This window comes from Rhinichthys klamathensis, unplaced genomic scaffold (assembly GCF_029890125.1).
Source record: "Rhinichthys klamathensis goyatoka isolate OS25496 unplaced genomic scaffold, OSU_Roscu_1.1 h1tg000279l_1, whole genome shotgun sequence".
In the NCBI taxonomy this organism is placed as follows: Eukaryota; Metazoa; Chordata; class Actinopteri; order Cypriniformes; family Leuciscidae; genus Rhinichthys; species Rhinichthys klamathensis.
Window position 1 is genome coordinate 219079 of NW_026606798.1, and position 22703 is coordinate 241781.

Consider the following 22703-nt stretch of genomic DNA (forward strand, 5'->3'; position numbering starts at 1 on the left):
TTCTCATGGATGCATAATATGTTGATGCCGCATCTGCAGTAGGTATCAGTATTATCTGAAGTAGGTTATTATTATTATTAGGACCATTGAGTTGTTTTTGCATTTTGACCTTAATTTCATGACAATTGAGATTCCAGGTTTTGTATCACATTTAAAATGTTTTTTACAGTGTTTTTAATATTATTTAAATCATCATACAGCTTTTTGTAAGTATAGAGTGTGTATTATATTGCACCGTGCTTGAGCTGTCAGGTGTGTGCTGGGATTGGTCATGTGTGCACTTCCTCTCTGAAACGCTCACACAGGAACTTATCAAATTCTAGTGAATTATTAACCTCAGGAGAGCTAGAAAGGTTTGAAAATCACATCGGATATGTCAGAAACCAGCCATGGCAGGTAGGTCTTCTCTAAATGATTGTTTTAGCTGATCGAAAAATAATTTGAATGGAAAGACAAAGCCATTAGTGCAGTACAAGGCCACAAAGTGATAGAGACATGACTGTGGGTGATGTGCTGAGAGATTCAGTTAGCTGGGATGGGTTATTTGAGAGTCTACAGAGCAGCATCTAGAAAACCTGAGCTAGTGTACACTGAACATACGCTTTTGTTGAGTCTAATTATTCAATGTCCCTACAGGAAATGCCAATGGAAGAACCGATGCGGTCCAAAGAAGGTAAGAAAACAAAAAAAATGCATCGACTTTAGCATCTTAGAGGAAGAGTTTTTATTGAATCCATATGGCCTAAGACAACTTTAAGGGGCAACTCATAATATTGCTTCATATTTGTTATATATAGTCTTCAAAAGTAATGTATCTTACATTTTTGATTAGGAAATATAACCTAAATAAAAAAAAAATAAGAAGCACCAAAAGTATTTATCTAATTTACATATAAATTTGTCTACATTCTTATTGCATTAGATATAAGTTCCCCTTGATGCCATTTAGACATTTTTACGTCTCCATACTATTACTATACTATTTTGGGGTCACTGTGTTTCTGTTTGAGTCTCATTTGGCATATTACTCAAACTTACCTAAAATGTTCTCTGGTTAAAAATAATTTTTCCTCCTATATTGCCTGACTAAATTTAGTGTGTTACTCTCGAATAGAGAGGTGCATAGAAATGACTCTTGACTGACCTGATGCTTATAATTCAAACTACGTGTCAAGGACTGCATTGATAATGTCTTTAGAAGTGAAATGTACGGTCTGATGAGTGCATCATGATGTGTGTGTGTGTGTGTTTACCCTGTGCCCAGCGGGCTGGATAACTCTGAGGAAACACAGAGGCCAGAGTTTTATCATCTCCATGGCAGGATATGGTGAGAGAGAGAGAGAGAGAGAGACTGGGGTTCTTCACTGTGCTGATGTTTAATATGCATCACACACAAAACTGAAGAACATACATCTCTGCACTATACCAGAAACTTGCATGTCAGTGGTTGCTTCCAATTCTCTGGTTTGCATTGGCAATGGCATTGGTAGTCACATCTAGCTAGCATTGCTTTTCCTCAACCAACAGAATCAAGAGATATTAAGCCTTGGGCTAAGTGTAATGCCTGATCAGAAATGTCTGTTACATCCTTGGTTGTAAGTTAACTGATAAAATAAAACCACTTTTGTTGCTAGTTGCTGGTCTACCTGTTTAGTGGTAGAGTCCAGCAGGCTAACTGCAAACACACAGTAATTATTGTTATTATTATTATTTAATTTGACCATTTATTGTTTCAGCTATATCATGAGATATGCCATATATAATTAAAAGCATTTTTTATTTGATTTTTTTTTACATTTTTCTTTAAAGTAAATGATTGTAATTTACTATTTGTTAAAATAATGTACATGGTTAAGGCTACACAAACTATCAAGCAGTGAACAAGTTCTTTCAGCCAGTGGGATTATAGCAAATTTAGTCATGAAAGCATACATGGATACACACTTCAAAAATACACGTCAATAGAACGGTATGATACAGTATTATTTTACTATATGTCATATCATTTGTGTGGATGTTGAATAGGCCAAGGTTGTACATATATATATATTAATATTACTATTAATCGTTCCCTTGTCTTAAATCAAATAGAGGGAAAACAAATAATGGCCATGATTTACTAAATCAAGGAAACAAATGATTAGCCTATATCATGCACACGATTTAGTAAAACAAGGGAATGAATTATTATATCATGTGCACGATTTAGAAAAACAAGGGAACAAATTATTATATCATGTCCACGATTTAGTAAAAAGAGGGAACGAATTATTATATTGTACGGCCAATTAACTTAAAGGTGACATATTATACCCCTTTTCACAAGATGGAATATAAATCTATGGTGTCCCCAGAATGTGTCGCCATAATACTGGTTTGTTAGATGCACCGGGGACCCGATTAAAGCACTTAAAGATGGAATGATATATCCCCTTTAAAATCAGGGAACGAATTAGTAAATCGTGGCCGATTAAAAAACACATTTTTTATTGAATGATTATTGCTACTTTATAGTTATCTTTGTTATAGTTTTCTTCCTTGGTGTAAACAGGCCTTAAGAAAGGCATAATGCATGTGTTCATCAAGCTTTGTGAAGTTAGTGTTGTTGTAATACAGGAAAGATGTGATGGTTCATATGCGCTCTCGGTCTCAGTACGGGTCGATCTGTCAGTGGTCAGCGTTTACTGGTAGACGGCACAGTCTGTCACATCCCCTTAACGGGATTACAGCGGACAGGAGTGTGACCTTATGCCCTGAATGAAGTCAGGCCTCAGTCAGTGTGTGTGAGGGGAGGTAAGAAAATAAGATTATCTTGTAAGACCTTCCTTCCCTCTGTCTATGCTGCCAACTCTAATTTCACTTACACGCTCACCTGGCCAGTTCTGCCACGCTTCTCTAGAAACCAGCGCTGTCTGTTAAACTGCTAAACTGCAAGTTATGCTGAGTATTCCTCCTAGTTGATGCCTGGGTGTTGTGGTGTTGTTGTTGTGTTGCAGTGTGGGGGTGGCGTGTAATGTAAACCCATCAGACTCTGCGTGTGGTGTCTGCCACACTCTACCGCAGTTTTACCACACCGAGAGAGAGTGCCAGGCCGGTGTTATGCGGTTGCTAAGGTGTTGTTTAGCGAGTGTTTTTAGTGCACGGCAAGTGGTTGCTATGGCAGTGCTCGGTGATTGCTATGGTGTTCTGGAAAAGTAATAAACTACAGGCTTCTTTTAATCTTCATTTAAAATATATTTAAATGAAACTGAAAGTTATTGCTCAAGTCAACCATGTAAAGCCTAGCATATGAAGTAATATTCAGATTTTGTTAATGGAGTAGTTTATTGTACCTTTAGATAAAATATAAAAGAAACTCTAAAAATAAGATTGCACTGTGTGTTTTGTTTTGTATTATATTTGATGCATCAGGCTTTTATGGCTCATATGATATAGGAGAACATGGAGCTCATACTTGAGGATGAAAAACACTATTCAGAGACACAAACAGAACCAATGCATCCAATTTGGTGCAGATGCTGATATTTATATGGCCAAAAAATAAGATGAAATTCTGATAGCTTGTAATCTAAATCAATGAGATATTTATAAGTCTATTTAAAATGCATATAAAATATAAATGCAATTTGTGTAACACTTTACTTGAAGGGGTGTGCATAAGACTGACATGACACCTTCATAACCATGACATGACATATGTCATGAATATGAAGTACGGTTTATGCATGTTTATGACAACTGTCATTAAGTGTCTTTCGCTCAATTATGACATTTTTAATGCAAATATGACATTGTTTAAGATGTCTTTGTTATGACACCTTGACATAAACCAATACATCATAACCTGTCAGTGTATTTGTCATGACAACTTGACATTAAATTAAATTAAACTGTCATGTGGTTGGTTTTGACATTGGCTGTCATAAGGCCATTATAACTGTGTCATGAATATTTTTCGTGACCTCAACTACAGTGGTACAGATTGAATTTGTCATTAAAAAGTTATAATGGCTTCATGACAGCCAATGTCAAAACCAACCACCTGACAGTTTAATGTAATGTTAACCAATAAAGCTAAGTGGTTTCTTAAGTTTGATAATTAATCTGCTATGTCATGTTTATGACAGGTTGTGTTGTCTTAGTAATGTCAAGTTGTCATGACAAATACACTGACAGGTTATGATGTATTTGTTTATGTCAAGGTGTCATAACAAAGACATCTCAAACAATGTCATATTTGCATTAAAAATGTCATAATTGAGCGAATGACACCTAATGACAGTTGTCATAAACATACATACAACTTCCTTCATATTCATAACATGTGTCATGTCATGATTATGAAGGTGTCATGTTAGTCTTATGCACACCCCTTCAAGTAAAGTGTTACCGCAATTTGTAATGTAAATGCAAAATGCACATATAAATATTAGTTGTCGCTCTGTATCTCGCTGTCTTGATAAGATATAGTTTTAAAATCAAAGTATAAATGAGTAACCGTTCCTCAGAAGCCTGATGTATCAGATTGACAAACATGTTAACACAATTAAAAAATATGATGTTTGGATAAGCAAGTAAATTAAGGCAATTCTGTTTATTGAAGTAATAACTTATTTTTATTCAGTATTTTTTTCTATATATATACTGATCTCACTATACAGTTGTGTGAGGGTGTATGTAAGTTGAAGTTAATTTAGTCCAGTAGGTGCTTATGTTGAAATTGCTAACAATATAAAAGTTATTTCAGTTACACTTTATTTTAAGGTGTTACAGTGTAATTATTCATTTAAGTACTGAGTAATAATAACTAACTACATGTACTTACTATAAAGTTAGGGTAAGGATTACAGTTTGGTTTAGGGTTGGTTGCATGTAATTATGCATAATTTAGAGTTTTTACTATAGTAACTACATGTAACACGTGTTACCAGTTATTCTTATATTTTGTATACCCCGTGTACCTGGGAACTGGAGAGGGGACATTTTTACGAGGCCTTTTACTTTTACTCAGATGACAGAAGGCATGAAGAAGATTGTGTACAACAGGTTTTTCAGAAAAGTTTTTTAATCACGAGGCCTCAGAAATGTGTGTATCAAATATGATACAGTAGGCTTCAAAAGGGTTAATTGACTATTACGGCTGTGTATTGTGAATGTGATCTGTGTGTATTGGACAGATGTTAAACTGGCACGTGCACTAGCAGAGAATGAGAGACAGCTCTCTGTTAGCCTTCACTGAACTATTGTGCTTGCTTGTTGTTTTCACTCAGGTCCTGCTTCACTGGTCTCCTATCCCCATGAGAATATGAGCCATAGCAACACAGTCTCTGTTTATGACTGCAGAGACACTGTCATTACCTCGCGTCTTTCACTGGCACTAACACATTTTTTTCTATTTATACCTTTAAGCACGTTTTTGTTTGTTTTCTGTGTCCATTATGGTTTAAATGAACCTGTCCGGGGGAGCTTTATATAAAATGTTGCATGTGAACACATAATATGTGTTCAAATGCAACTGTTACATGTGAACACATAATCCGTAAATGTAAGTGCTTCTGGATATCAAAACATTATGGGAGTTATTCGAGTCACGTGACTGACACACAATTCCCTCCCACCCATGTGCGCCTGTTTGTATTGCACAACTTACTGTCTTCCATATAAAGCTCTTTTATGAATAGATCCATCTGGCTAATGAATATTTAAAACAAGATCATATTACACATTACAACCTAATGAATAATTCATAGAGGCTGATTAGAATGATTTGGGCTTGTAGCAATGACAAACCCTCACATACATTTCAGCAACTTGTTAGGAAGGTCTATCAAATTGAGGTATGTTATTTGTACATTTTTTAATGTATATATATATATATTTTTTTCATATGTATTACTCATAATTAAAACATTTTAAGCTACAATCAAGGTAATATCCTATAGTATATACTTTTGCGAAAGTTCCTAAAAGAGAAAACTTGTTGGAATTGCTTGTTTTATGATCTTCATATTGGTGCTCTTTTGTACTGGATTTGAATGTCGTATCTGAGGGGACAGTTATATTTATGGTTATGTAACAAAGTTTTGCATGACTAGACACTTGTTAAGCCTGCAGTGTCATATGAGTGGAACTGTTGATGGATTTTATGTTTCTTCAGTCTTTGAAAATGTAAAACTTGTGATCTTTAAATATGAAATATAAGTATTGCTAGTCTGTAATTTAATGATCTGTAGAATATATTAGTTGAACTGAGTTGTGGCTTTTCTATAAGTGTACCTGTCTCTCCATGTGTGGGGGGTGAGGTGTGTTGAGGCGAGGGAGTGTGAGAGACGGTGAAAGTTAATATGGAAAAGAGCAGATCAGATGATACCTATCAACTCCACTACACTGACAGATGCTTCAGTGACTCAAAACACATTTGGGCAGCATTAATAAAGCATCCATGCTGTCTTACACACAGCAGAGACCAACAGCAAGTGACTTACACATTCTCAATACTGAAGGCTGCTGTCTGTTTGGTCAGACCTAAATCTTTTCTACACTGTTAAAAACAAAAATCTGTTATATTGACGGTAAAAAAACAGCAGCTGTGGTTTGCCAGAAATTTACCGTAAAAAAAATCCGTAAACACCATCAAGGTAACAGACATGAAATTTTAAAAATGCAATAAACATAAATTTTAACAACATTAAATGCAACATAAAAACCTAATGTACTGACACTGATTAGATAAACTCAGAAAAATAATAGTTTTATGAAAGTTATTTCAACAAAAATACATCAAATGTGAAGTGTCACGCAGGGAATTGTGGGAATGTCAATTTACATTTTTTGTACTGTAAATTATACAATGACGTTCTTTTTCCCTTCCAAAAAACTGTAAATTTAACTGTACATGCATTAAATGTACTCTTACAGTAGGCCTATAGTATGGAAACTTTGTAAACAGTTTTTCACCGTAGCTTTTTACAATCTTTTACCGTTAAACTCACCATCATTTTTAGATAAAACTTCAAAGCTGCATTTAAGGAATTATGGAATGTGGGATTCAATTAAACCATAGCGTTTTTTCTGTTGCACTGTAATATGCATAACAAACCACATTCAGTTAAAATATAGCCTACTTACTTGTAGGTTTAAAATTCCACATATGGCACATTTATTGTCTCCAACAACAAATATTTTAGCAATAGCCTATGTATATTTTAGTCAGAATTATTGCGCTACTATTCTATTGTGCTCCGTCTGTTTGGCGCGCATGCGCGCGGCGGCGCTCATTAACGGAAGCTTGAATTTTTGCGGAGATTCACTTTCAGAAGGCTCGTCCTCTCCACAGTGAAATAATGCACATATTTGTTTGACTTTCTAACATTTACAGATGGAGAATATACCTGTGCAATGTAAGTTAAGCACTGAGGAAAGCACCAGATATCAAACGCATAGCCTAGGCCACATGTATGATATAAAAAATGCATCCTGTGAATGAATAAAAGCTAAAATGGCTTGCCATAACATTTCTGTGTTTTAAAGGATAAAAGCAATAGGCTACTTGATAGCCTACTTGATGGGTATTATTTACTGAGGGATGTGCATCCATATTGACCATAGTCTATGTCCAGCCAATCAACATTTTAAATGCAATATAGCCTGTAAATCAATAGTCAATGTCAATATATTGCTTTCCATCTTGCTTTTTTGCAGAGTTGTAACTAAACTGACTTGGAGACTAGATAATTGTTTTAAAAGTATGTGCGCGTGCGCCTAAAATAATGAGGAGTGCCACCACCACGCCCATGTTGTAGGCTACTGTTCCCCACTGATCGATGTTTTGCTGGAAAGTGCGCGTTTCATTTCGTGCACGCGCATATGAACTCATGTTATCTTTTCCAAGCTGCTGTTTATAAACAAACACCGTTGGCCTTTGTCGTTTATCAAACCTAATAAATAGTTGTATTTCACTTTCACTTTTTTTGTCAGGCACAAAGTCACAGAACACAGCCCTGGAATGGCCGGAATTAGCAAGAAAGACACAGAAAGAAAAACCAAAAGATGCACTGTAGGCCAGGCTAGACAGACAGACTAGAGAGAGGCACATCAACTAACTTTACTGTTCTCTGCTGACAACTTGGAGAGGAGAGAACACAAGTCTACCTGATTGCTGCTCCCGCAATTCACTCTCATGGTGTTTTTTCTCTCTTTTCGTGAGCAAGGATAGTTCAGCTTAATTTTCTCATCGATGTTGTAAACTTTGATTGACGCGCTTTGCCACGAGGGGGAGGCGGGGCTTTGTTGTGTAGTGCGCGTGTAGTTCTGATCGGCTGAGCGCAAGTATTTATCTGTCGGTCAGTCAGCAACAGTAGCCTATCTGACAGGGCAAGCTGCTTTAAAATTGTTAACTATATATTACCAATTATTTTGAAGCCCTTAATAAAAGCTTGTGTCATGTTTAGGACAAATTGTACTATGTACTTCCAGGAGCTCACACTGTCCTATTTTTCGCTCGTATCAAACTACTGTATCGAAATTGGTATTGCCTCATTCATATAGTTTCTAAAAAATACATCGATATATCGTAAACTCGATATAGGCCTACTGCCCAACCCTAAACTGTTTTATCACATAAACTGTAAATATAAATGCATTGATTATCGTTTTTTTCTAGAATAAAAACCATATGTTATGTGTATGATGATAACGAGTTATTCACAATGAGAAATGGACTTCCTTCAGTTCAAAATTGAATTAGTATTATTCTGCAGCCTGTTTACCTCAGTTCAGATGCATTTCAAATTAAGAAAATGTAATTTCTGATTTAACAGGTATTTTCAATTTCACATTGAATGGTGCACAGCCATGGTAGGCCTAGTATTCAAAGTATTATGTTCTGTTCTGTTTTCCTTGAGTGGTCTGGAAAATGTGTTTCCTTCTAAAAAAAGGGGAAAAAAAGGACATCCGTCAAAATTCAGCTGCGCTCTCTACCTCTCCAGAAAATAGATGAGGGTGTGAAATATCCATCTCACACGGCACAGTCAAAGCATCCATCGGTCTAATCTCTCATGCTATTCATAATTCTGTGTGTGCAAGGCTCAGAGCCCCCACGGGCAGAACACCATTTACCTTCTCCACTTCAACGTGACCTCAAAATAAACGCTTCCCTCCCTCGGGAGTCTGCCTGACTGGCAAAATTCATCACATTGATCTGATATATTAGACTCAGTAGAGCCATTATCATTTATTTAAAAACTCTTGTAGAGGTGAATATGAAATGCAAGCATGCAAAAGTAAAACCATCTTCTGCGGTGTGTTGGTCTAGGTGCTTCAGTTTTAGCCTTTTATTACAAATGAATGATGGTTGGGAGATTAGTGAGAATCATTACATGAAGACCATTTATTATCGACCATTACATTATTTTTGATGAGGTGTCATAATTAAACTTAACAGTAGCCGTAATGTTGATATTGGCACATTAATCTAAAACAAGCACCTCTGTACTATATACTATTTTATAATTTGTCGTTATGCTTTACCATTTAAAGTCAGTATTTCAGTACTCAAATCATCCCACTGTTTTAGCTGGAAATCAGAGTGTATTTGTGCCTCGTTTATCATCACCCTGTAGTGAGGACAGACAACGGTCCCCGGGTATTGCAGTCCCTGTCTGTGGTATCTCTCTCCGTACCTCTCTAGATTACGTTCAGGAATGTAATCAGGAGGGAAAGTTTTGGACATCTTGACTCTAAATGATAAATGAGAGAGTGGTAGTCCTGAGCTACATGCCGGAGTTAATCTCTGTTAAATCCAATCACGGTGAGCTGATTGGGACTTCTTAGAGCGCAGAGATGGGAAAGTAGTATCTGAATCCATCAACGCATACTCCTAGCGAAACACGCAGCTCTCTTGCATGGAAAATAATTATAGACCCTTTTTTTCTTTTACTTTTTTTTCTGGCTGGAGCGCTATGATGACATTTTGTACTCCTGAGAATATTTGTGGGTTATTGAGTGTTTGTTGTTAAGGAGATGAGTCAAAGAGAGGTCATGTTCTCCATGTAAGTACTTGCACTATTGTAATTGTGATGTTCTTTTTAAACGGTCTGCCCTAATGGCAAACACAGGTTACTCTAGAGAAGTGAACTAAAGCCCATTATGAACATAGTTCTCATTCTTGATTTGTTTGTGGATACGTGTGTTTTGATCCTACCTGTCAGATCATTACCACTGCTTTTGTGTAACTGAGGACTCATACCTAACAAAATTACCTAGCACTAATGGTGTACCACAAGGCTCAGACTTAGGTCCTTTTAGTTTGTTGTAAATGCTTCCCTCTATGTGATATATTTTTAGGAAATAGAGCATTAGCTTTCTTTCTTATGCAGAGGACATATGATGGCAGCTCTAAAACTGGTATTTAATGCAATATATTGAGAGATAGACATTTTCTGTTATGGCGTCTTGTATTTCTCAAACATCAAGTAAAAGATAATAGCATAGTTTTATGATTTTGTTGTTTTAAAAATCCTTGTGTGATTATCATAATTAGCCATGTGTTATCAAGCGTTCTCCAACCTGATGTGACCCCTTAGCTTAAGTTTAACTTAAGGAGACACATTTTAATTAGATTTACCTAGTGTTCACGTAGGACCATACTTCCAAAATGTGTCTTCATGTACACTAACTGTGAAACGTTTGGATGCATAAAACAATAGTAACGTTAACAAAAATGATGAAACAACACAAATGAAAGAATGAGAATTGTAGAGACCACAACAACAAAATGAGCACATGAAGCATTTAAAAGGATAGTTCAGACAAAAAAAAAAAAAAATTCTGTTATCATATATTCTTATACCCACATGTTGTTCTGAAACCTGAATGATTCCCCCCCCCCCCCCCCCCCCCCCACACAAAATACAAGAGGAATGATGGGCAGGATGTTCTTGCTGTCGGGCTGTCAAGCTACAAAAATGACAAAAGAGCTTTGTGTGAGGAATGGAAGAAAGCTTTGTGTGAGGAAAAGACTGAAATCTGGTCATTTTTTTACTTTAAATCTTCCCTCTGCTTTTCCTCAAATGCAATTTTCCTTTTGTACAATTATGAATATGTGTATATTCAAATTTGCCACGTTGCATGTGTTTGCAAGGCACATGTTTTGCAAACTGATGTCAAACCTTGTGTGACACGTTTTGATGTGTGATATTTCAGCATACTGTATGTGAGCGTTAATGATATCTGAGCCCTGCAGCAGAGGGGAAGATTGTTGACTAATGAATTTCAATCTTTCCATTTTATGGCTTCTGAAAAGTTGAAAAATTACACGCAATTTGTCATTTTTGTAGCCAATTTTCTTACGTCTTGTCACTTTCATTGTTTGAAAAAGAACAGTGAACATTAAATGTGTACTGTGTAAGTGTGGTGCACTATTACATTTACATTCAGCATAAAGGTGCTGTAACGTGAAATTTTCAAGGACAAAAAGTCCATTGTCATTAATGAAGCAAGCAGATTTCTGTTGGTCAACATGGCAAATTTGTGTTACCAACTTGAACTTGTGAAATCTGCGTAAGGAAATCCTTCGCCCTCAGGCTAATTATATGAATTGCTATTAAAATGACTTGATTTCGACCATGAAAATTCACCAAACAATGGTAAATGTAACCGTACATCATGTATAAAGAACTGTGTGAAGAAATGTAATTAAATCTATGCTTTGAATTACTGTTACTTGTAATGTTCAGGAGGTCTCTCTATGGACTGTATCCCTACAAGTCAAGCATGATCGGTTTAGAGTCGCTGGCGGATCCATCTTCTGATTGGGACATCATGGAAACAATTGGGAAAGGAACCTATGGCAAGGTCTACAAAGTCATCAATAAGAAAGATGGAAGTCTTGCAGCAGTGAAAGTTTTGGATCCCATTAATGTGAGTCATTTTTGGGCTTTCTGAGAGTGCAATCTGTGTTCAGTTTATTGGAATCATATCCTCTTCATGTGAGCACATGGAAACTGTTACTTCCATGAACTGTACTCTGCTTTCCTTGGGCTTTTCTTCTGAGAGTATTAAACCTTAATTTTTATAGACTAGACCCAATAGACTCAAAAGGGGGCAGTGTGGCATTACTATTCAGTAATGAATCTGAAAAAGTGTGCTGAAAATGTACTGTGAATATTTGTAACCTTTACCTGTGCTATCTACAGTCAAATTAATTTATGATGTAAGACTCCATATTAACAATGATTTGAACATCAAACAAAAACAGAAGGAACAAAATCTTTAAAGGCATTTCTTCTCCTCTTGTCCTCTGGCTTGTCTCAGAATCCCAGTCACACTAACAGAGTAAGTAGATGTTCTTCCTAAATTTCCCCCACAGATGTTCTCTTATTATAGCGCTATTGATTTTTGGAAACCTAGCCAGGATGTTTTATTTGTATGCCTAACCCTGATATTCCCCATGTTGTGTGATGTCATTAGTGCTGCTTGATCCCCCATAACCCCCTGCTGTACAGTGCATGCATGGCTGCCCTTACTGTACCCATCGAACACCCTGCTGGTCATACAAGCACATGCACGAAAGCTCTGGAGCGTTTTTTTTTTTTTTACACCTTTTTCATTGTTATCATCTATTCTGAAAAATGGTCTTTTGTATATGGTGGCTTTTTTGAATCAGCAGCAATGTCTAGCTTCAATTAAGGACAGATGTCCATGTAGTTAGTCATAGAATCCCATAAGAACACCATGTCATTACACACAACAAATGCAAATTATATAGAACCCCCACAAACCAGGGCGTTGTCTTGCTTACTAACATATATGATTAATGCGGTTGTGTCAGGATGTGGATGAGGAAATTGAAGCGGAGTACAACATCCTGCGCTCGCTGTCCAACCATCCCAATGTGGTGAAGTTCTTTGGCATGTTCTACAAAGCAGATGAGCTCTCTGGAGGGCAGCTTTGGCTTGTTTTGGAGGTACATTTCTTTTTCAGAGCTTGGTTTAGCATTTTATTTGCATAGTCCACAGGAAATAGTTTCTAGGGCCCTGTTTACACCTGGTATTATGATGCGTTTTGTTCGATCGGATCACAGGTAGACGAGGGGGAGACATTCCCGTTTACACCTGGTGTTTTAATCCGTGTCTTTTGTCCACTTTCAACCACTTCTGTCCTGATTTCTTCGAGGGAAGGGTCTATGGGCGGGTTTTTGTTTCAATTCTTTCGATCTAATGGACAAAATAAGCTCACGCAATTTACATATGATACGGAGAAACAGAAAACATACGGAGAGCATCAGCTTTAGTTTCTGCTCTGTCAGTCGCAAGACCAGCCGTACACTGTGAGTGTTTGTTAGAAATCAGGAATGGTGAGAGAACATTGTGCTTGGTACATTTTTCGTCTCCAGCCGACAAAGTTTAAATCCCGTCTGGCTAGAGCTCTTCCCGTAATGTTCACTCATTAGATCAGTAGACGGAGAGTAGACGTTTTGTTGTGGCTGTTTGAACACATTCGACCTCAAGAGTGTTTACACTACGAAAGTAATCCGGTCGAATGTGTTTTCAACTACCCGGAAGTGGTCGAAAGTGGACAAGCTCAAATGTTTTAGACCCCGTTTATTGAGTCTTGTCAGTTTGACAAACAGTTCAAATTTAGGGCCCTTTTAGTGCTTGAATACTTTTTGTTTGGAAAGAAATCAATGTTACCACACGCATACCCTAAAGCAGTCGGAGAGTTCAGTGCTTTTCAGCTGAGCAAAAAGTATTAACACAATCTCAAAACACACAACATTCTAGATTTATGATTATGATGGCGGACTAGTTCAGCCAAAAATGAAGATTCTGTCATCATTTACATAATATTGTTCAAAACCTATATGACTTTCTTTTGAACCAAGGAACACAAAATTGATGGACTCACTTTAAGTGTCTTTAACCCTCTAAAGCCTAACATATGAATTAATAGTCAGAAAACTCTATATTTTTGGCCCATATAGAATGATATAGAAGAATATGGAGCTCATACTCGAGGAGGAGGAAAAAAAAAACACCCTATTATTATTTTTCAGCGGCCCAAACTGAGCAAGAATAAGCAGTTTGGTTCAGTTGCTGATATTTATACGGCTAAAAAGTAAGATGAAATTCTTTTAGCCTCTAATGTAAATCAATGAGATCTTTATGACAGTATAGCAGACTACTGAAAATGTCACTCTATATCTATCTATCAATAAAATGTCTAACATGATATGTAGGTGTTTATGAGTTTTATGATCAAAGCTCTGTCGTTTTGTTATTATTATGGGGGGTAAATCATATAATGAAATGCAATACAATGATGATTGAATGATGAACTAATAAACGCTCCTCAAAAGCCTGATGTGTCATATTCGATACTCACTTTTTGTATGCTTACACTAAAAAAAAATGATGTATAGATGATCAAGTAAAGCTAAGCTAAGTGTTCATTTTGAAATATTACTAACAACAGTAAAGTTCATTTTACATTTAGTTTATAAAAATCAAGATTTCACAGACTACTAAAAGCCTTTTATTTCCCAAAAAAGTATAAACTGTCAGTCAGATGACAGAAGGCATGTAGTAGATTGGTACAACATGTTTGTTTCTGCAGTTGATAATTGATAAACACGTTTTTATCATGTTGATAATTTAGAGGTAAATTATAGGATAATTGTATGTCCAAATAGGCTAGGGTTAACTGTTATGCATTCAAATTCATTGTTTGATACAACGCTCTTATTCTATACATCATTTTACATGGTGCTTCTATATTCTTTAAAACCCTTCATGTAATACATAGAGTAAATACAATTGCAGCATATGTGTTTTGCAATTCATCATCAACACAATAATGAGTAAATACATTTTTTTGGGAGTAAATACATTTTACACAATTTTAATTTTAATTTTGTAAAGTTAAAATCATAAGAATGAAATTAAAATTTTACACAAATTAAAGACATTTAATATAAAGTGGGACCAAATGTAGCCCATGTGCTTTGTTCACTACATTCCAAGTGAATGTTTTATTACTGGGAATATTTAGTGGAAAGGTCTAAAATGGAAGTTATTTACTTAAAATCATTTGTTAGCCTCCAAATCCAAAGTATGCAGACAGACTGAATGTAAACAAAAATCTATTTAAAGCTATGGAGAAGGGTAAGATTTTGAACTCTTCCTGACACAGATTAAAGCTCGCGAGCTGTTTTCACTGTATGGAAAAGTGCAGCACAGACATTACTATAAATATTTTATTTTGTGTTCTACAAAAGAAAGAAAGTAATACGTCGTATACCTGAACAAAAGATGACAATTTTTTTTTCATTTTGTTATTTTAGCATTTGCATGCATGATATGTCATAGCTGGTTTTACAAATACAATGCCAAGATTGAATAAAACACTGTGTGGTGTGTTTCGTTAGCCTATGAATCATAAAAAGTGCTGAAGTCTTATTAATTTAGCTCCTGTTGTTTGGTTGCCCTTTTCTCTATAACTGCATTAATCTATTTCTCTCTCTCTCCTTTTCCTCATTACTTCCCCTCTCTGTCTGGTGTTTCTCTCTGTTAGTTGTGTAATGGGGGTTCAGTAACGGAACTGATAAAGGGTTTGCTGATGAGGGGAAAACGTCTTGAGGAGCCCATCATCTCCTACATCCTGTGTGGAGCGCTTCTGGTGAGACACACACACACACACACGCACACACACTGAGGTAATCTGCTCACCCCAGCACAGGGAACGCTGCCTCAGCGCTCTGACCGTGCCAGAGTAGTTATTTTGGGTCGTGATAGTGAGGAGTCCAGCTGATCATTGGCAGTCTGGCCTTCAGGCTCAACTAACTGACTTCAACTGGCTAAAAGTTTCTCTGGCTTTTTTGTTCTCAGGGTCTCCAGCATCTTCACGACAACAGAATAATCCACCGTGACGTGAAGGGCAACAACATCCTCCTCACCACAGACGGTGGAGTCAAGCTGGTGGACTTTGGTAATGGCTACTGCTGTTTCTCTGCAGAGAGAGGTGGATTTTATTATAGGAAGAGAGTTTTATTTTTGAAGTTTTATATACATTTTCCTTTCCATACTCCAAACAATCTACACAGTGACCATGTTTGTCAAGCTCCAAAATGGACGACATACTAGTTTGGAATGACATGAGAGTAAATAATGACAACTTTTTTTGTATTTTTTTGTTATTTTAACAGGACAGTGAAAAGACATTTAAACCAAAGTAAACATCAAACAACAAATGTATTTATGGTCATAAACATCTTATATATATATATATATATATATATATATATATATATATATATATCACGACATATATATATATATATATATATATATATATATATATATGGTTCATCGTACACCAGTTTGGACCAGTTTATATTCCAAGATGGCTTTAACATGTTCTTGATGGGCAATAATGTCTATTACGAACATTAGCTGGAAAATAACGGAAATATGATAAATTCTTCAAAAGAATATATGAAATTATACTCTCTTTAAGTACACTTATGTGGCCTTTTATTTCAGTAACTTTTTTTTTAAAACATAGCTATACTTTTAAGACGTTTACTTATAATGCTAACCAATAACTGACTTTTACTGGTTGTTTAAACTGGTTGCTGAACCAGTTTAGCTGGTTTTGAGTGCTGAAAAACATCAAATATATTTGATTTACTGCCTCAGTTTATTCACAATTAATTTGTTGACCATACATGATATAAATTCTTAGTATTAGATACACATCATATATTTTTACCATATTGTTCCAAATATATGACGAACGCCCCCTTTTTCAAGATGTACCTTTTGGAAAAAGGCTTTTTGATAAAAAAAAATGCTTTTATGTGAAAATAATTTTCATTCTGAATATTTTTCTTATTTAATTTTTTGTATTGAAATTATGGTAAATACTGTTCAAATGTACCAGCAATCTCATTTAAAAATAAACACTTTTTGTTCAGATGTATTTCTAAGAAAAAAAATCATCTTATATTCGGAACAATACAGTATTGTAGACATAATCAAATTAACAGTATGCTAATGCTCTAGCATGAGTTGTCAGCAAATGAAATGCTGCTAAATGGAGGTGGAGTCGTTCTGGCGTCTGTGCGCTTATCAAACGCACCCTCACACATCATGTGAATGGGGTTAAATGGTATTTGACATGGAAAGTGTGTGTGTGTATGTGTGTGTGGGGCCATTGATTCCCGTCTGCCTGAGGCGTGTTTGTCCCGTGTGGATGTGAGAAAGAAGTGGACCCCTGCCGGGAAGCAAAATGTCCTCATCACGTAATGCTGATGAATGCTAATGTCACGTCAGATTATTTGCCACCTCCTAAATGTCTGAATCCTTCAGAGTGTTATTTGGTCCTACTTGATACAATAATTGTACAGTTATTGCTGCGTATTATTACAGATGTTCACAAAAAAATAAAAAAAAAGGGAAAAATGAACCTCATGAAGGGAAAAAATAACATTATGAAGGGAAAATATCACCTTAAAAAAGTATGATTCTGACACATGTTGTCTCTGATCTCTTGCAGGTGTCTCCGCTCAGTTGACCAGTGCCCGTCTACGCCGAAACACATCAGTGGGAACTCCTTTCTGGATGGCTCCTGAGGTCTGTCCTGTTAAAAATACCACGTTTATTTCTAAATCTAGCAGTCAACACCCTTCTCTTCCTATGTTCCAGTACAAAACATTTTATTGTTAAAGGGATAATTCACCCAGACATATTATAATATGTCCAGACATATAATAAGCCTTTTTCACACTAACACTTTCGAAAAGCATAAGCTTCAAATAGTAAAGCTTCAAATACGCTCCACTAGCCTGTGTAAATGGCAGGACCCATAGCACAGGATTGCTGTGATTTATTGATGTACAGTTCATCACGGATACTTTATCTAAACACATCAACCACAGTTTACAATCTTTAGCTGGCTGTGATGAAACAAAGAAAATGGCTGATAATGTGATACAAGCGTCAAAATAAATCATGTACTATGGTAAAATTGTTTTGAGGTCATACCATAGTGTTGTGCAAGGAATCGTGTGAAAATTCATGTTTAATAATTAATTAATTATTAAGAAGGCACATCTCTTTACTCACATACATACCCACTTATACTCACTGTATATATATATATATATATATATATATATACACTCACCTAAAGGATTATTAGAACACCACACTAATACTGTGTTTGACCCCCTTTCGCCTTCAGAACTGCCTTAATTCTACGTGGCATTGATTCAACAAGATGCTGAAAGCATTCTTTAGAAATGTTGGCCCATATTGATAGGATAGCATCTTGCAGTTGATGGAGATTTGTGGGATGTACATCCAGGGCACGAAGCTCCCGTTCCACCACATCCCAAAGATGCTCTATTGGGTTGAGATCTGGTGACTGTGGGGGCCATTTTAGTACAGTGAACTCATTGTCATGTTCAAGAAACCAATTTGAAATTATTCGAGCCTTGTGACATGGTGCATTATCCTGCTGGAAGTAGCCATCAGAGGATGGGTACATGGTGGCCATAAAGGGATGGACATGGTCAGGAACAATGCTCAGGTAGGACATGGCATTTAAACGATGCCCAACTGGCACTAAGGGGCCTAAAGTGTGCCAAGAAAACATCCCCACACCATTACACCACCACCACCAGCCTGCACAGTGGTAACAAGGCATGATGGATCCATGTTCTCATTCTGTTTACGGCAAATTCTGACTCCACCATCTGAATGTCTCAACAGAAATCGAGACTCATCAGACCAGGCAACATTTTTCCAGTCTTCAACTGTCCAATTTTGGTGAGCTCTTGCAAATTGTAGCCTCTTTTTCCTATTTGTAGTGGAGATGAGTGGTACCCGGTGGGGTCTTCTGCTGTTGTAGCCCATCCGCCTCGAGGTTGTGCGTGTTGTGGCTTTACAAATGCTTTGCTGCATACCTCGGTTGTAACGAGTGGTTATTTCAGTCAAAGTTGCTCTTCTATCAGCTTGAATCAGTCGGCCCATTCTCCTCTGACCTCTAGCATCAACAAGGCATTTTCGCCCACAGGACTGCCGCATACTGGATGTTTTTCCCTTTTCACACCATTCTTTGTAAACCCTAGAAATGGTTGTGCTTGAAAATCCCAGTAACTGAGCAGATTGTGAAATACTCAGACCGGCCCGTCTGGCACCAACAACCATGCCATGCTCAAAATTGCTTAAATCACCTTTCTTTCCCATTCTGACATTCAGTTTGGAGTTCAGGAGATTGTCTTGACCAGGACCACACCCCTAAATGCATTGAAGACACTGTCATGTGATTGGTTGATTAGATAATTGCATTAATGAGAAATATAACAGGTGTTCCTAATAATCCTTTAGGTGAGTGTATATATTGCAAATCCCAACTGTTTTATTGTTTGTATCATCACAAAATGTTAACTTTATTTTAGCTCTAAATCTATTAAATGCGACTTGAAGATATTAAGAAATTTTAAACATTAACATCGATTTTCTCTAAAGCTGCTTTTCACAATGTGTATTGTGAAAAGCGCTAAACAAATAAATTTGCTGTTCAAAATATATATATATTTATTTATTATACTTTTGTGTATACTTTTATTTACTGTACTGACTGTAACAATCTGGGTTTCTTTAACCTGTGAGTAGATTCATGCAGCTTCGTTTAAAAAAATCTGCATTTTAATGCTGAGTGTGTTTTTGTGTATGTATTAGTGAGCTGTCACTGAGTTTGGTGTGTGTGTGTGTGTGTGTGTGTGTGTGTGTGTGTGTGTGTGTGTGTGTGTGTGTGTGTGTGTGTGTGTGTGTGTGTGTGTGTGTGTGTGGGTCGTGTGAAGGTTAATAGCTGAGCGCCGCTCTGTGAGAGTGAAAGAAAGAGAGGTGATGGGGCCAGTGGGGGAGGCCCCTCAGGGCCAATTAAAATTCAGTCTAAATGAAACGCTCGGCAATATGCCGATTGGCTACAGTGTTTCTGACAAACTGATTTAATGCTGGAAAACAACATAAAGTAATTGCTGTGATTATTACAGTCCAGTAATGATTAAACATCACAAATACTGGTTAACTGGAGCAGAAATAAAATTAGTTTAATTTAGAAAATGGTTTGGCTAAATCCACATGGATGTAAATGAGCAGAAATTAAAGAGCTTATTTAACCATTTTGAACCGTATAATAACGAAACTGATATGAATCCCTCTAATAGACCATAGTCAGCGCACCATATTTAACGTCTGACAGGAGTGAAAACGAGGCTGTGAGGGATAGAAGGACAGTGTGTTCAATGGATTGTACTGTTGTTTAACAGCATACCAGTTCAGCAGTCTTTTCTGGAAAAAAAAAAATACAGTTTTGAGTTGTGGAAATTCATGATTTTGGATTTTTCTAGTGTGCATGCCATTGTAAAGAATGAAAGACTATCCCTTACAACCTCGTTTCCATGCATAAAATTTAAATGCCCACTCTTCTATACATTAATATTCTACTTCTGTTGCATGTAACTATTGTTGGATTTGTGTATATTTTTGTATCCCTAAAGGAATTTTAGCAAAAATATCCAACGCTATCTCACGAACAATTTGTACGAGTGAGTACAAAATGGCTAATTCCTACGAATTTGTACGACCTGACTCTTACGATTTGTCTAAACCCCAGTGATGGGTAGGTTTAGGCATTTATACGTAAAATAACTTTAGGTAGAATTGCAGGCCATTCAATTTTAAAAAGTTCTCAATTATGTTTATTGTAGGCATAAGATATTTCCAACCCGATATCACGGCAATTCGTACGAATTTATACAACCTCACTCATACGAATTCGTATGATTTTTGCTAAATCGTACATTTTACGAGTTGCCCAATTCGTACGAATGACCTACCCCTGACTCCGCCCCTAAACCTACCCATCACTGGGGTTTAGACAAATCATAAGAGTCTGGTCGCACAAATTGGTAGGAATTAGCCACCCTGTACTCACTCGTACTAATTCGTACAAATTGGTCGTGAGATAGCGTTGGATATTTTTGCTAAAAATCCTTTGGGGATATAAAAATATACACAAATCAAACAATAGTTGACATGCAGCAGAAGTAGAATATTAATGTATAGAAGAATGAGCTATAAAATGAATGTACACTGTAAAAACTAAAGGTGCCTCAAATATCCTGTCGGATACTCAAGGAACTTAAAAACACAATTTAAGTGCCTCAAAGCTCTTTCTCCTATAGTAGGGTTACTGGTGGAGCATTGACAATCTTTGCGGTTCTTGCTGGAACTTATGGGATCCTTTAAGCACTTTGTATTCAGTTCAGAGGTTCTGGAGTCACCTTTTCACTACCATGACACCTCGAAGTGCTTTGGGGGGAAAATAGAGGAACTTGAATGCTATAAAAGGGTTATTGTAAGATCTTTTAACATTTAAGTGGTTCCTGGAAGATCTCTTATGTTAAAGCCAGCATCTGGAGGAACCCATGGTTCTGTGAGGCCAGAATACGATTATTATTATCCTATTATTGTTATACTTAAGTTTAAAAAAAATATTCATAAATATATGAACCTGGGTGGTTCCTCAGAGAACTGCCCCTTTTTAAAGGGTGCCTAGAGGATCTACAGATGGTTCCGCCGGTGTGGCAAAGTGAAGAACCCCAAAAGGTTCCTCCAGGCACCTTTTATTTTTACAGTGTAGATTGCATGACTCACAATAAAAATAATTGTTTGAGTTCATATTAAGCTTGCTGACTTGTGTCTTGACATATCTGAGCACAGTTGAGATGTCTTCTGAAACTCAAGAGGAGACACATCTGAGATCACTAGGGTCTTTTTCTCCATTTATTCTGAGAAATACAGTAATTGAGACATCTGTGCAGAGTGAACATAACGGTTTGTGTGTGTGATGGCTCTGTGTGCAGGTGATAGCGTGTGAACAGCAGTATGACTACTCGTATGATGCCCGCTGTGATGTGTGGTCTCTGGGCATCACTGCCATAGAGCTGGCAGACGGAGACCCACCGCTGGCAGAGATGCACCCGGTCAAAGCACTCTTCAAAATACCACGGTAAGAGACACCAGGGGGAGCTATACTCACACACAGCAGACGTGAGGACCTGAGGGAGGAATAGATGGAAATGGAGATAGACGGGAGAGATTGGGGAAAAGTGGAAACTAGGAATAAGAGTAGCGTGAAAGAGAGAGAGACCGATAGGAAGGCCAGCGTTCTCATGCACATGGACACTCTGACTGAGAGTGACGTCACTCATACCTCTTTCACAGAGCATTGATCCCAGAAAATTGCCATATAATTGCTAGAGTGCCCTCAGTGTGAAAGCAAACACTCTCCGGGATTGATCCCTGATTAGTCCCGGAACGCTCCCTGTGTGAACAAAAGGCAGGATCAATGCCGTAAGGTGATGGCGCTGAAGCTGAGATCGTTCACCAGCATAGTGAAACGGTACAAGATGCGCTAGTTCATGATTGAATCAGAACGAAATGTACAAGCGTGGTTTCTAGAGAAAGAAATCAAATCACAGATCAATAGAAAACTTAAGACGATGTGGAGATCCTGATGTTATGTGTCTTTACGGGATGTGTGTGAACGTATGCACAGATTCCTGAAAATCACTGGCAGTGTGAATGAACCAAAATCAAAGATCTCGGGACACATCATCAGTGTATTTTCCGGAA

At 37.0% G+C, this 22703-nt stretch overlaps 1 protein-coding gene across 1 annotated transcript; it reads left to right on the plus strand.

The window, feature by feature from the left end:
* The first annotated feature begins 186 nt into the window (after positions 1 to 186).
* LOC130102872 (myosin-IIIb-like) lies at positions 187 to 22081 on the plus strand. The gene is made up of 8 exons (XM_056268980.1): positions 187 to 396; positions 637 to 673; positions 11736 to 11919; positions 12830 to 12964; positions 15571 to 15675; positions 15885 to 15984; positions 17554 to 17630; positions 21932 to 22081. The coding sequence occupies exons 1-8, from the start codon at positions 390 to 392 to the stop codon at positions 22079 to 22081; spliced, it is 795 nt and encodes a 264-aa protein (XP_056124955.1). The 5' UTR covers positions 187 to 389.
* The last annotated feature ends 622 nt before the right edge of the window (positions 22082 to 22703 follow it).